The sequence below is a fragment of the Rhyacophila brunnea genome, unplaced genomic scaffold, assembly GCF_057557595.1.
Source record: "Rhyacophila brunnea isolate RB1 unplaced genomic scaffold, BYU_Rbru_1.0 scaffold_2, whole genome shotgun sequence".
Taxonomy (NCBI): Eukaryota; Metazoa; Arthropoda; class Insecta; order Trichoptera; family Rhyacophilidae; genus Rhyacophila; species Rhyacophila brunnea.
The window spans coordinates 8,684,105-8,701,161 of record NW_028232859.1 but is presented as its reverse complement, the minus strand read 5'-3'; the positions used below and the strand labels follow the sequence as shown (position 1 = coordinate 8,701,161).

At 34.4% G+C, this 17,057-nt stretch overlaps 1 protein-coding gene across 3 annotated transcripts; it reads left to right on the top strand.

Moving 5' to 3' along the window:
- The first annotated feature begins 2,149 nt into the window (after positions 1-2,149).
- Positions 2,150-16,388, top strand: TORIP (Torsin interacting protein). Of its 3 annotated transcripts, none has more exons than XM_085946710.1 (7): positions 2,150-2,260; positions 2,342-2,499; positions 5,456-5,503; positions 7,395-7,903; positions 8,476-8,745; positions 9,176-9,346; positions 16,342-16,388. In XM_085946710.1, exons 1-6 carry the CDS (start codon positions 2,240-2,242, stop codon positions 9,340-9,342), a joined length of 1,173 nt encoding a protein of 390 aa, XP_085802836.1. In that variant the 5' UTR covers positions 2,150-2,239; the 3' UTR covers positions 9,343-9,346; positions 16,342-16,388. The 3 variants fall into 3 exon arrangements, with proteins under 3 accessions (XP_085802836.1, XP_085802837.1, XP_085802835.1); XM_085946711.1 differs by lacking the exon at positions 16,342-16,388 and adding an exon at positions 12,507-14,137; XM_085946709.1 differs by lacking the exon at positions 16,342-16,388 and having other exon boundaries at positions 9,176-11,263.
- Positions 16,389-17,057: the final 669 nt, after the last annotated feature.

Sequence of the window (17,057 nt, the reverse complement as noted above, 5' to 3'; positions counted from 1 at the left end):
CAGTGCGAGTTTATTGTAAATTGTCGAGGTGAATTTTAAGTCATAAACAGATTGTTGTCACATCTCGCGTGATAGAACTTATTTCTTACTTTTATTTTCTCTAAATTTACACGTTTTTGATAGTGGTTTGCTATTAGTCTATGGTGGTTTGATACTGTTGATATTTTAAAATGGAAATTTTAATTAAAAAAGTCAGAAAAGTTATATACAATCATAGACTGCCTGATTATTAATATTTTCGCCAAGAAGCTTGGGAGGAGGCAACAAAAGACAGGTACCTAATTAGAACAATGTTTTTGTAGGTTATCAGTTTTATTATTGAAGTTTCTGAATATTCTAGCATATGAGCTCATGTGACTGATAACAATCTGTTTCTGGCCTTGGAGCCATTCTACACGAGTAGGTGAAACGCCTCAGATTACCAGCTACCAACCGCGCAATCAAACGGAACCATGGGTTTATAATAAGCCTGTCTAGATGAGCGCTTTGACAGCGGCAGGGGGAGGCGGTCGGAACGTGTCTGGACACGTTTGCGAATGGTGCCCGTTGTACCGGTTATGTCATGCCATTGCCAGACTTACCGCGTTTTGACGATCACATGTAGTTTGCAAAATTTAGAGGCAATCAGTGGCTGGTAACACACGGCATTTCACTTGCTTTTGTAGAGTGGCCCTTAGAGTCTATTATTTGAATCTGCCATATGTGTCAATGTTCTAATGTTTGGCGTTTCATTTTTAAACCACCCATATAAAAGAATACTGAAATAAACTATTAAAACACATATTACTTCAATGTTTTATTTATTTCTTTTAAATCAAAAATAGAAGTTTTACAATCGATCCGTAATACAACAAACCATAATTATTAATAACACTAGACGGAGTGACCCCATTTGACTAGTAAAATATTATGTTAAGTAAACTTTTTCATTGGAGATTCAAATTCACTAATAGTTTTGAAGAAAATGCAAAATTCTATTCTGCAATTCCAAGAGCTCACACGATACTGATATGAAAAATGCGAGATTTCAGGGTTAGTATTCAGATAATTTCTTTCAGTACGGTATGAAAATGTATCTCTTGTGTTTGTTTGAAAATGTGAAAATGTTTTCTAAATGTGGAGATACTGCAGAATGTAAAAAAGACAAACAGAATATCACTAGGTAATGGTGTAACCATCTGAAGCATCCAACGTTTACTCTATTATTCTTATGCTGCGTGTCAAAAGATACGACAGCACGGACGAAACATACATTATGACCATTAGGTAACTCGCATTCGATGACCTGTTTGTGGATGTAAGGTTGTAATAACTCCTAGGTGACCACCCATGTTTGTAGGTACAGAACAGGTATTCATCGTTAGACTAAAAGTGCAGAGGGTTTGGGTATGAGATATGGTTGAAACTACAAAAAGGTATACCTAAGTAGTAGGAGGGCTATATTCGGAAGTCAATGGCACCTGGTAGATTTTGTGTACACCGCTGCCTTAAAAAATCAATACCTATTTTATTGTGGCTACCTAATTTTTATAAATTGACCCCCCCCTCATACCATTATTCTGTGTGCGCGCCTGGGACTAAGAAATTAGAAAGATAAAGGTTTCCCATAGGTCCATCGATAAGTATGATTATGATCTCAGAATAAGTTCAATCGAGATTAGAATAGGTACCTACATTTAAAATGATACATCATTGTCATGGATGTGTTTTCTTTTCTATGGCATCAGTGTCAATTTCATCTAGCTAATTATAGAACTGAAATGTATGTTCATGATTTTTAAATATTTGTCTTTTATTCAGCGTTTTGACTATTTCCATATATTAGTTTATAGTTTACATCCAACCTACTTATATCAAAATATATTTTTGCTGCCTGTTCTGTTATATCCAAAAAAACTGTTAGACTAGACCAAAATATAAAAAAATTTATGTTTTTTTGTCAACTAATGTTTAGAGTGATGTACCATGGATGTACCTACTAGGGTAGCATTTTTAAAATTCAGATTTTGATGTTGCCACATGGCAGAATTATTTCACTTTTATCAATATTTCCGACTGTTTTCACGTAATCTATGTACCCATAGACAATTGAGTTTACCCAAGGTTAGCAATAGTATATTAGTCTATGGTTAGATTGGTTAGCAAGTTTACTTAAATAAATTATCTGAAACGATGACAGTTCTGAGCTCTGACTTTTGAATAGCTGATTAAGTTATGCTTGAACTTTACTGTTTTATCAATGAATCACAACGATAAAGTGGTATGAATATATGACTATTATTCGTTATAAACAATTATATTTTCCAATAACGGCACGTACACACGTATCTTGTTTTTCTAGGTTAGGCAATACATATCATCACTCAAACCAAGACGATCCATCCACGGACCCTCGAATACCAGTTCGGATAACTTCTCTACCACTTTTACAAGCTCTGAAGATATAATGCCTAGAAACAAAAAGAATGTACAAAGAAAATCGCCAACCATACCGTGTCCGTAAGTGACAGGCATATTATTGTTTTACAACACGTCGAATTTTTCGATGTGATTTTGTTGGTATTCACAAAACATGTAACTTAATGTACCGCCACACATTTTGGTTAAAAAAACGCCCGATGTCGCATGCAATATATTTAGTAGCTAAAAGAATCTTCTACCTACGCCTTTGCTTCCGTATACCTTTACCCTGAAGTATTTATCAGGAGAAAATCATACTTATAATTATGGAAAATATGGCCGAAGTATGCAGCTTTTCTGAGTTTGATAGTAGCCATACGGGTACAAGTCGGTTATGGGGAAGCCAGGCGGGAACCGCGCTAATTGTCATTGCCAATTTTGGTAAAATTCATGAATTATAAGAATGAAAACCTAAACTAATCCAACCTAACAAAAATAATCCAGTATTTCGGCTATTTTCAAAATGTGCTTGCCGCTGGCTTCCCCATTAGCGACTTGTACCGCCATATGTTATCTTGTCTTATTGGTTCATCTTAAAACCTCCTCATTAATAGTGTTATCGGTGATACAGGCATGTATGCGAACATTCAGTCCAGGAAGTATGACTCAACTGGCGAAATCTTGTCAAAAGCAACACAAGATTTGTTTATATCGGGCTGAACCATAAGTATAGGTAAACTACCATTACCACACCAATGCATAGCATGTGTATCCCTCAGTATGTAACCTTAAGTATTAGAGACAAGGTAATTTTAGACAGATATGATAGACAATGTAAAAGAACATGTGTATATAAACAAAATCAATCATCAGTTATTCACACAGAACATATAATAAATAGAATATCAATAGGCTATATTTAATACGCCGCATGGTGAAGCAGGCTTTTGAATGTGTGAGTGTCCTACGAAAATGAAGCACGCACCAACACCACTAAACCAATACACCAACATTAAATGAGTGTAAATGCATAAACCGAGAGCAGTTTTTAGTATTCGACGTTAAACGTATTCTAGACACGTGTGTAAGTTTAACCCGGATTCATCCTTACTCGAGTCGGTTACCTGCTATCGCTCTTACCCGTTGTGTATTTCAGTTCCCATTATTTCTGAGTTCCCTGGTTATTCACTATTTGCTATACAGAACGAAAGGCTCGGAACACGGTCCCATAGCCACATGAAAAAATATCATGACGGCACTTTGAGATGATTATCTTATTGTTATTACGTTCCCTCTAAGTACTTCTTTAGGGGCGCGCTTGAAAAATCAGATCAAAGTGTATTTTTGGTGTGTGACATGTAACACATAATTTATTTTTTTACATGAAAAAAAATGCACTCGATTGGATTCGAACCACCGATTGTTCGGTTATCAGCCGAACGCACTACCTTTACGCCACAGTATGCTACAGCAATCTCCAATCTCCAAGGAGTATCTCCAATCATGACGATTATATAGTATAATATTGTAGTTTAGAATTGTTCTGTTGCCTAGGCAGCGAATTTATTATTGTTTGCCATTTGCAATTCTTTACGTAAACAAACTATTAAATGTCATAGTGGCAGTTGTTACTTTAAAAATAAAAACAACGATAAATAATTATATAATTTAGTAATATAAGTTAAAGTGCATAGAAATAAACCAATGGCATTCCAATAAGCGGTCCTTTTTCTTGAGTGTGTAATTTAACAAGATAATTAAGAGCCAGTCGAAGAATCTAGGTTATCACAAGTTTTGTTTTTGTTATGCCAAAGAAGTATAACTTCTAACGCGCGTACATAAGTACACACACTGATTTTCTTTATTATATGTGCGAATCATAAACTTGAATTGAGCAGTAAATTTTCTCCAAAAAAATATGTGCGCGAATATTCACCGTTGTTTTGCATAGATAAATCCTACCTAACAAAGAAGTAATTATTTTTATGTCAATTGCACAATATTCTTTCCTATGCGGAGCATATTATTATGGTTGTCCACATAGAGTATATTAACAGGCAGCCCACATCTCGTCCTAGTTGATAGAACGGCTGTCTGTGTATGAATACAAAACGGCATTAAAGCCCGCGGCTGTTCAAAAAATGCATGTTGTTTCTTCAATGTGTATTTGGTCGTGCAATAAAGCAATATTGTCATCTACCAATTTTAATAGAGATTTTTTAATGGTTTCCCGTGAACAATATAAAATTTACAATCAAATAGATCATATATGTATTGGTTTACAAGCCTTTTTTTTTTTCAACCATGTCCAATCCTAATAGGATCATATGAGCCTCCACAGAGTAGAGGTTTGTATTAACAGATTTTGTTTTTTACGAGAAATGGATGTCAGCCACTTGCTCAACCTATTAGGTCCATACCCTGACTCACATACAAATTGAAAAACAATATGTGTACTTGCCAGACCCAGGATTCGCACCTGGCGTGATAGTCCAACGCTTAAGCCGCGCGGCCACCGTGGACCTCACCGATGCATTATTATGATGGTAACTAAAGAACAGTATTTACAGAATTTTTACGAAGATTGGTTAACTGACAGTAAAAAGTTGGGTCAAATAAACAAACTTTCAAAAGCCAATGAAAATGCTTTTGGACTATCCACTTCCGAATATGAATAATTTTTTCTTGTTTATTATCCAGAAAACCAGTAAAGACGTCTAAAGCGGGAAAAAAAAATACGGGAGAACACAAATAGTTAAAATACAGTGTTATTGATTACAACTTCCTATTCTAGTGAAAAAAACACACAAGTATACATGAATATTAACGTTTTGTTAATTAATTTAAACAGCATTTTAAAACTTTCTAATGTACATGACAATTCTATCGAGTTTTTGATCTGGAATATTAAGATGACTCGTTCTCATTCGAATGTCGGTTTGAAGATGGGTTTATAACCTGAAACAGCTGTCAACATAAATAATCAAATATCGTAGAATGAACAAAAAACTTAGTTTTAAAACGAAATTGTTATTTTTGTATGTTTAATTTACAGCGAACTGACCGATGATGAAATAGATCCACCAAAAGAAAAAAAGTTCAAGTAAGTCACATTCCGTTATAATATCATCGGTAAATCGCCATTTCTATTCCAAAGTAGAGCATATAGACCTACACAGTGAGGAGGTATCTCAGAATACTTCTATATATGGTTTTTTTTGTTAACCATTCGTTCAACCCCTTAGTCGTCTAGCACATCAGAATTTGCCTCATGCGCCACATTTCGAAATCGTCGATGTGACGTCATCGTTAATCCACATAACAAACTTTGTCGAATGCGACAGTGCAACAAATGCTACACGTCGAGGATCGACTCTTCTAGCAAGTTGACGGCCGCGCGCGCCGAGATTGCGCGAAGCGCATGTTGTGGACATTTTTTGTACTAGCTAGACGTCAGCGGTCTTTCCACACACAACACATCAAACTGAGACATCAAATAAACAAAAATGGCAGACTAACGCTTCAACATTATGACTGAATTCGCCTTCTACTTAAATTTCTGGGGTACCAAGGTATAATAATCTCTGCTTCAGCGTTCGATGACATTTTGCGTAATGCGTCTGGCTGGGAGTATATTATTATTTTGACGTTTCGAGACGCGAGTGTCGGAAGTGATGCTAATAGATGTGCGCGTTCGTCACGTGCAACAATGCACGTCGAACGAGGCGAGTTTTGAGAGATAGGAGCCGCCTTAGACCCGTCGTTAGGAACACATTTAAATTAAATTTTAAAAAAAACATGTGAATTTTTAATAGCCAGCTGCATTCCCACCGGTCAGAAGAGCAATGAGTTAACTGAGTGGTATTCAAAGTATGCGGTGCGGCAATATTCAAGTCCACCACTGACCATTTGAAAAAAAAAAAAATTATTTTCTCAAAATGATTTCTTCATAAATATAGTCATTTATGATGAATTTAGAGCAGGGTGATCAATGAAAACTAACTAATGATATTTACTGATGATGTGTCATCAATGCTAGATAGAAACCACCAGGCGAACTGTACCTACAATGAAGTATTTGACAGAATCGATCACAATATTCTTATGGAAATACTTCTACTAATTGGATTGTCAGATCGATTTAAGTTCGTTGGGACTTATTTTAGGAATTGTCAACAATATGTATCTTATGGTCTCTATCGCTTATTTCTTACATTTAAAGTTTTTTTGGTGTCCCTCAGGGCTCTAACTTGGTGCCATAAAAGATTCTGCCTTCTTTTTTCATGCATGACTCGTCCATGATATGTAAATAACCTAACCATGCTCGATTTGATGTACGATGTGTAGACTCTTCAGCTCATTGTATCTTTATTTTCACCTCGACGACAGTATGATTTAACACCCATTTCATTTTGGAATGTCGTAACAGTACTAAAAAATCATTACAACATGAACGAATGCCCAATAATATTCGACACGCTAACAGGGTTTGGCAGATAAGTACAGGTGAATGAAACTCGTGCAAGTACAGGTACAGGGTATGGAGAATACATTATGGACACGGTTACGATAAGCGAAATTTCACAATCAATGAGGGATATGAAAAATAACACAAGTTAAAATGTGAAAACATTTTATTCATAAACTCAACAAACAATATTAAAAATCAATCACGATAAAATGAATTCGCACTCGCCCGGGTCGTGATTGCACAAAAGTTACCTGTATAACCAAATAAAATAAATTTCTTAAATGACTGGCATCTGTGAATCAAATGCGAAATGTTTATTTACTTTATAGTTAATTCATATTTCGAGTCTTGTCCAACCACTTTTAAAAGCAAAAAATGCATATAGAATTTAGCTTGTATGACAAAGTTGCACCTGTCTAAAAATGTCATTGGCTAGAGCGATTGGTAAAGTTTTAACTTGACTCAGGTAAATCAAGAGTCAACTATATTGACATTTATAAAATTGCAATATTTTATTTTTCAGCATTGTGATAACTAAATATCATATGATACCACCATTACTGGACCAATCCAATTCAAAGGATACCTACAATCAAAATTCTGAAAAGCCAGAAGTAGTTATACCCCAGACAACCTCTATACCACAGCCGAGTGAAGTAATAGAAACTAAGGAGAAAGAATCTAGCCATAAAGAGATGGTGATAATATCATTCTCATTATTAGTGTTAGCGTTGGCATTCCTTCTATGCAAACCATACATTACAGCCGATTCTAACATTGAGGCTTTGCCATTTGAACCAATCAAGATAAACGTTTCTTATGAAATAAGCCTACTTCCAAAGTCATTCCCAAAGCAGCAGGAGGATACGTGGAAACGGTTGAGTATCGGCATAAAAAATGTTCAAACATTCGCTGAGCCAGCAGTTTTCTTCATGGTTCAATGGAATGAAAAAGTTAGAGGGGGGGAGACATCAAAAAATACTGCTCTCGAGATAGCAGAGGCCGCGGGCATGATTGCAGCTGAATATTTGGGTAAAATAGCAATCATATAATATTACAAACACATTTTTCCTTGTTGCATCACTTGTTATTCACTATGTATGAAATCATTCATACACAACATTAGTAGGTACCTATGTCTTATATTTCAATATAATATTCTGTTTTAGTAATTGAATGTATGTAATTTATTTTTTAATAATATCTAATCCTTCTAGAAAAGATTTTACGGAAGATCTACATAATATGTTATTATTATATGACAATGAAACTGAAAAAAGGGACTACTAGGTCATTTCACTTTGAGAATTCATTTGTAACAAATTTCACACTATTATCGCCTGCATTTGTCAAAAACCGCAACCATTTTAACATAATTATTGATTCATTCAATTAGTCAATTAGTTGCATTATTAAATGTACAGACATTGTCAAGATAAAACCCTGAAACTTTTGATGAACTATGTAATACTTCTTTAATAACGAGAATTTAACCCAGCGGTAAAATTCAAACCCAGTAGACTACCGATTCAAAGCGGTATGTGGTTAACGTCTGCTCCACTGGTGATCGCAGAAATATTGTATTTTAATATTTATTATTTAAGGCAATGGAAACGAAACAGCTTCCCCAATAATCTTGTCAAAAGAAGATATGGAGCTTCCAGACCATGGTTCGATAGTTTCGCTGTACAAAGACCAACTAGAAGCGAGGCATGTGATGATCATACAGAATATTGAAAAGGTGTCCGGGCACATAGCGCAAGGCCTGCGATATATTTGTGATGAACATAATCCACTTGTTAATAGGTCTGCCATTTTCATCATACTGAACGCTGACAGCTGCAATGGTGTTACAAAAAATGACATATTGGAAGGTAATAATAAATTCTGATATCTAAAATTTAATGACAGTTAAGACTTACATGGACTGTTGGAAGCTGACGTTGTGACAGGGATTAACCTCACGTTGACTAGTTCTGTCCATTTTTATTGTATAATATATATTTAAAAAAAAAAAATTCAATTCCGTATACGCACAGGATTTACGAATGTTTGACTCTCATTATTGAAAATACAACCGATATTTCAAAGGATAAAACACTCAACCTATACAGTGATAGACATGAGGTTCGAGTCCCATTTAGTCTATGATTTTTAAAATTGTGCCCTTTCAATATGTATTTGTATTAATTAAATTAAACCCATGGGACATTGCCAACTGATATATATAATATACAGCTATTTAATGAGATTGCTTACATATTATTCTGCCCAATAAGTTTGTGACTGTCATTTTTATTCAAGGATCAACGGGCTCACTGATTGGGCACTCGGAAAGATGTCTCACGGATCTATGGGGTGGAAAAAACGGGCTCGGACCTAACGTCCTGATGCCACTCCTCACCAGGATCATCAACAGTGTTATTAAAATAATTCCAGAGAGTGAATCCGCTCCGGCAGTGGCAAATTGATAACGTAACAACTTACATACTATTACATATCAATAAATCGCTCATAATTATCATTATTAACAAGTCGTACTTAGCATTTTGTATTTTATTGAAATCCCGATTGATATAAAATGTAGTATATTGTAAAGCCGGCTACAAACGTAACCGCATACTGCACACGTATACATAAGCATGTTATGATGATATTTTACAAGATTTCTGACTGTACAAATAACATGAAAATCTCTATGTCTATACTGTATATCCAGGTGTAACTGAATGTGTGTAGCAGAGACTTGCGCAAGTCTGAACAAGTCTTATTTTTTTCATTACATTTTTCAGCGACATGGTTCAAGTTACTTTTGTAGCCGTTTTAAGGGCCCACATGCTCAGCGTAGGTAAAAATGGAGCTTTTATGGTATTTTCAGAGCATAACCCTGGACATTCCTTAAACGTTGTAGATAATTTCTTTACATAGTTTTGAAGCCTTATTATCCTTTATATTTATTTTAAACATTTCCTGACTACATAAAGTATTTTTATTACATAAAATAGTATTCTTTTAAACCTCTCGATCTAATGTTTTAGAATATAGTCATATTTCAGTACGTCCATTTGCATTAATGTTAAGATTATTTAGGTTTATTAATTTTTAAACGCATTTACAAAACCATTAGATAAATTAATGTTAACATTATATAGTGACATATTTACCATAAAACTATATAATGTTAACATTAATTTTACTAATGGTTTTGTAAATGCGTTTAAAAATTAATAAACCTAAAAAATCTTAACACCAATGCACATGGACGTACTGAAATATGACTATATTCTAAAACATTAGATCGAGAGGTTTAAAAGAATACTATTTTATGTAATAAAAATACTTTATATAGTCATGAAATGTTTAAAATAAATATAAAGGATAATAAGGCTTCAAAACTATATAAATAGATTATCTACAACATTTAAGGAATGTCCGGGGTTATGCTCTGAAAATACCATAAAAGCTCCATTTTGACCTACTCTGAGCATGTGGGCCGTTAAGTATGAGTCGATAGTTTAGATGAGTAACAAGAAAGAATGGGTGGCATGCTGAGCAAGACAAGGCGATACAACAGAGACTATGTAATACTGTTGGCGATAGCAACCATTGACAACATACAAATTAGTCTCCGGTATACTTCTTACGTATGGGAAGAACCACCGTAAAACCGATTTTCGTGGAAAAGTTTTAAATTTTTACAAACTCAGTACCTCACTCTCACTACATAGTAATTTAATTTTCACCAAGAATAAATAGTTGATAATTTATGTAATGCTTTATTTTTATAAGGATGGCAGACTAAATTATTGTAATTGTGTTTAATAATAATTATGTATGTATATGATTTAAACAATTATGCTTTGATTGTATTTATAAACAAGACTTGTGATAATTGGTATAAGTAACGTAAAGAGTACATCCAGCGTTGGAATGTGAACTTGTTTTAATTGTTATGTTTAATTCTGATTTTGTCTTTGTCATTCAGTAGAGTAGGTGAATATTTGACAAACACGTGCTAGTGAATGTCACTTTTATTGCAATTTAAACTGAATGACAATAATTATTAATGACCACATGTACATAGTTGTAATAGGGGTACTTCATATGTTATTAATTATTTTTAAGTTAAGCAAACATGAATCCGCTTTTTTTATTATTTTATAATTAGTAGCCATATTAATCATAACCTTTCACAATCTTTTCTGTAAATTTTCAATTCCTCTCTTATAGAAATGTGCTGGCTGTGATAATCTTAAACATCACTGGTATTTCGAAACATTTTATTTTTGAAGGAATGTTCCGTAGACCATAAGACCGTGTCAATTATTGTACTTAGGTGGCAAAATACATGGAACTATCATATCTTAGGATATTTATTATGTTATATCTACCAAAACGCACAAAATAGCTAGTTAAGATGGCGGCTATAGACGAATTATATTATCAATATTCAGGTGCACATACATGGAGGGTTTTCGGGTCCTGGCCCCCTTCTAGGAATGAAAAAAAACATTTTTTTTTTATATTATCAATGAAATATTACTTATTCTTCGTTAGAACCTCATGAATGAGGATCTAACGAATCTATCGAACAGCCTTCTGAACAGGTTGGCCCCTTTCCTCTTGGCATTTTACAACGCAAGGCCCGTATCAGTGAGTGGCACTAGAGGTGAGTTAGAAATACTGTCACCAGTTTGCGTACTCAAGTCTCAGTATGTACTACCCATACTCAGTACGTGTGGCCCAATAAACTTGTTCCAAGAAACTTGAAACGTATTAGAAGTTCGAGCTCGGGAGGGGCGAACCGAGCTTAGTTCGAACGCATTCGACGATATCATCGCCTCGCTGGTTGATACTGTTGGTTGACTTTCTATGCTATTGACATTAAATGTGCGCGAGCGAGATATCATAATACACGTATGTCTAGCCGTGATGGTTTCGAGTTCGAAAGCATTCGATAATAATATTATCATCGCCGCGACTCGCCAGCTGGTATTGTTGGTAGACTTTCAATGCTATTGACATTGAATGCGCGCGAGCGAGATAGCATAATACACGTATGTCTAGCCGTGATATACTCAACTGTCATTGCTCTCCCTTTCTCCTCAGTTGTAAACTTGGTATAGTGAAGGGCAGAAATGGTAACATGTTCGTTTTATAGTATGGAGTTAATTTTAGTTTTAGTTTCAGTTGAGTATGAGACTTATAATCGAGTTGACGTCAATCTCAAGTCCCGGAATAGGTACTAGCATTTGAGTTCTGATAACGTCTACGCGTTTATCTGGTTTCGTCACGTCGAGTTTCTAGATTTTTTAGTGTTATAATTGGAACTTATAAACATAAACTGAATTCAAATTTTATGCGTGATTGTATAAATGGATAATAATTATATACTTAATAAACAATTTGTGTAAAAATGGCTACTAAAAGGTCAAGTTTCGTGTGGAATCATTTCAAAGAAATAGATACAAATTATGCCATGTGTAATATTTGTAAAAGTCAATGTCAAATTTGAAGAAACATTTACAGCGCAAGCACCCAACTATTCACATTGAATTTGCCAGGCAAAATATAGCTCCACCTGTACATGAAAATACTTTATAAATAAATGAAACCAGTGCTTTTAATGTTTCAGTATTTTCTACTGAAACAGGAGTGACTAGCGCCACAGTCCCAGCTGTACCTGTAATAATACGACCATGGCATTTCAGCAAACACGTATTTCATCATTTGCCACCAAAAAATTGACAATTACGGAAAAACAAAAAATAGACAATGCAATCATCAAATTGTTTGTTTGGGATTACCAGCCGTTCTCAGTTGTCGAAGACAGAGGTATGAAAAATCTTTTGCAATTAGCCTTTTCGACATACACAATCCCAAGTCGCAAGTATTTCAGTAATACGATGTTGCCTTCTATGTACGAAGAATGTAAAGAAGAATTGAAAATAAAATTTAATCAGAACATGGAGAGCGCATGCTTGACAACAGATATATGGATATCATCTGTAAATATCGCATTCATGGCTGTCGCCGTTCATTATATTGATGAGGAGTTCAGATTAAATTCCGCCCTATTGGAGTGTGCACCCATTGAAAGTCCACATACCAGCATAAACTTGGCTGCAGAACTAGTAAGCAGTAAGTGACAACGGAGAAAACATCAAGTCCGCAATTATACTCCATTTACAATGGAAACATTTTGAGTGCTACACCCATAGATTAAATTTAATTGTTCAAACTGCCCTTAAAAAAGTAGATGAGTTGATCCAAAAGGTGAAGTTGATTGTAACATATTTCAAGAAAAGTGTTTTAGCTGGAGAGAAACTGAGGAAGCTCCAAGAACAAGCCGGCATTGCTCAACTATAACGCCCTCTTCAAGAATGTCCAACCTGCTGAAAGAGCTACAAGATCATATTAAGAGTGCTATTGCACTACTCAATTACACTGGCCCAAATCTCACACAACATGAATGGGAGGTATGTCAGCAGTCGTGTGAAATACTTAAGCCTTGTGAGGAAGTTTCACATCAAATGTATGGTCAACATTATGTCACTGGTAGCATTATAATTTCAATCACACGTGGCCTTACAATGGCCCTAACAAATTCTCTGAGTAACATCTGTCACTTCGGAGAAGTGAAAGAAGTTAATATAGAACTTTTAAATGGAATCAAACAACGGTTTGAAAATCTGGAAAGCAACGACATTCTTGCTACATGTATGTTTTTAGATCCCAGATTTAAATTATATTTAAGAGTGATTATCAGGCTGAAATGACTAAAAAGCGAATTATCGAAGCAGTTACAGGTGTCATTAATAAAAACAACCCGATAATCGAGGCATAAGCCAGTTCATTATTGGTAACTGAAGAAGGCTCAACTTCATTGATATGGACAGATTTTAACAAAACTATGAGCTCTGTAGGTCCAACAGGAACATCACATTCGAGGGCAATTCTAGAAGTTCAACGGTATCTGGATGATAATTTATTACCATTGACACAAGATCCGCTAAAATGGTGGTCGATAAACCACCATGTATATCCATCGTTGGCGCAACTTGTACGTGAAAAGTGTAACATGTTGGCAACGTCTGTGCCGTATGAGCGTATTTTCTCTTCTGCTGGAAATATTCTGTCAGAACGTAGAACTAGATTAGGGATGAGAAAAGTTCAAAACATGTTTAAAATTTAAAAAAATCATTGTACCTACCTATATTTATTTTATGTTAACAAGAATATTATAACCTAACATAAAAACAACTCATAAATTTAAAATGTGTTATAATTTTATAATAAATTGGAACTTTTCGAAAAGCCGATGTATTTTTAACGATTCTATTAAAGCCGATATTTCAAATACTAGTTAAGTATTTTGGAACAAGTTTCGATACTAAGTATTTTTTTATACTGGTAGTAGGTATACTTATTCTTCAAAATCAACCAGTTTTCCCACCTCTAAGTGGCACTCATGAATTAGTACAATGCGGTATGTCTAAAAGACAAGACAGCGCGAATAATCGTAATAATTAAGACCATTAGGCCACGCGCATCCAATATCCACTTGTGGATGTGACAGGTTGCATTAATTCACAGCTAAGCACCCCCTAATTATAGCTGCAGGTCAGGTCTTCATTGCTATACTCCAAATCACCTGGGTGAGGGGTACATATCTACCGGAAACGGAAAGTCCACGAATGAAGTGACGAGAAACTATAAATAGACAGGTTAAATTTTGAAGTCAGTGGCACCTGCTAGATTGTGTTCACCCTGGCGCCTTAAAAAATCAATAATAGGTTATAGATATTTTTTCAAAATGGACTCATTACCATTTTATTATTTTAAATTTGTGATTGTAATTTTGAATCAACAATTCGAAGTCATTACCACCCATTTCTATAAATGCCTTGAAATTTCTATACATGCCGATCGGTGATCTGTGAATAGTTAATAAATTATTTATTTTGTTCATTTCATACATAATTAGTTTTTCAGTCGCTTTGTCCACATTTTCTAAAATCTATCATGATAATAATATGCAATGTAGGTATCATGATAATAATATGCAATGTACCATCTTACATATTATCAATACATATGCTGTAAATTGATTTGTATTTTAATATCTTTGCTCTCAAAGTGCTTTGTTTTATTTGCTTTTAATTAATTAAACAATCTGTATACAAAACATGAACTGTAACTTGATGTTGCCATATCAACCGTCATAAATTTTCTGATTCAGCTATTTCATTCATTCCACAAATCACCGCTAAGTCGTCCGCAGTCATGATATAATATGAATGTTGCATAGTTTATATTGGTGAATTTATAACTGACTAGTTCTATCCAAGGAAGCTTTAAAAATGTTATAAAATGTCTTTATTATATTTTGAATCTAATTCAAATTAATTTCTGTGCTTACGATTTTGTCTATGCTATTCCAATAATATGCATTATATGTATCCGAGTTTTTATGACAATTTCGACTTTATAATAATTTAATTCGTCACTACTTGAAACATTAATTTTTTATGCAATCCTTATATTATACCTATAATCTATTGTGAATTCTTTTATATGTATGAATTATGTTTAAATTCCCCAAAAGTTAAATAACAAGTACCTAATTATTGTAATGTTAATTTTGTTTTCTACATTAATAAATAATATACCTTTTCACACTTGACTTTAACTGTTAATGTATTCCTTTATATATATATATATAAATATATATTATATTTTATGGATTTAATGTATATTATACCTATAATCATATTATAAGGCAAGGATGCCATCTTAAATAATTAAAAAAGGACTTCTAATTAGAAAAAAAGTCTTGCTTGTTTATCAGCGATACATTTTATCATGTTTCCCACACAAAACGCCCTTGGATGAATTTCTTCAAAAATATTTGTTTCATCAAATGTTTTTTTAGTAAAATGTTGCTAAGAAATATTTAAATTCAAAGCACGATGGAGTCGGCATGCATAGTTAGGCTTAGAGCGAAACCACACGGACGCTATGTCCCGAGACCGCTGTATTCCGACTGCGAGTGGGAGTGAGTACGCAACAGCAGTGCGTTCTCACTTCCGATCACAGTCAGAATACAGCGGTCTCGCGTATGCAGCACCCGTGTGGCTTCGCTCTTAATCAAAAATATTAACGAAATACCAGTTGAAAGTCGACTGTGATTTTACATGCTTTTACGTAAACAGATTGTACAAAAAACCATAGCTAATCAGAGAAACCAGATGTGCTAACCATTTTTGTGCAACCTCTCTCAATAAAATGTTTGATTTTGTAACACCGGCCTGACCAGTTCTTCATTTTGTTACTTGAACTGATACAATGTAAGTAATGAATTGGAAATTATCAATCATCATCATTTTTCCTTTTAGTGATATCACATTTTCAATGGAATATACATAATACTGAAAATTTCTTTTGAACAATGATATTAACTCATTTAGTGCTAACACCGTGACTGGCGCGCATGGAGCAGTTGGCCATTAGATATAATTAGCGTGTTATTTCAATTTGGTAATTAAAAGGTCAGCAGTGATTGTGTATAGCCTAGTTGAAACTAGGGAAATCGACTTTGAATGCCATCTAGTGGCCGTTGTTAATATTTACCCGTCTTGGAAATGATGTGATTCCAAAAAACATGTAGCATTTATTGATAGGTCTACCTACCAGCCTATCGATCGAGGTGGGAGTTTTAAATTCTGATCTGCTTAATATTGACTTGAGTCGCCAAACCTGCTCTAGGTATGATAAATAACAGGTTACGAAATCCTGTCTACATAGCCGACCAATCAGACGTCGCGATTCAAACCATGATTTTTAGCATACATTTAAATCGCTATACAAACGTCACCACTACTAGCATTAACATTATCGTAAATGCACAAAACATTATTAACATTATCGTAAATGCACAAAACATTTTTCGTAATAGGTAGGTACAGTCCTACAAACTTGTCTAAAGAACGGTCAAAAATGAAACTACGAACTACCATATGGACGCCATTTTGAAAACGTCATTCGAATGTCAGATTCTGTCCAGTTGCGAGTCTTGATTGGGTAGTTTTCGACAGTGGCTCCCCCATCCGTAAGTTTGTGGGTCTATGCCTATTTATTTAAAACTAATATTAATTTAATAAAAGTCCCTACATACCTACTTAAT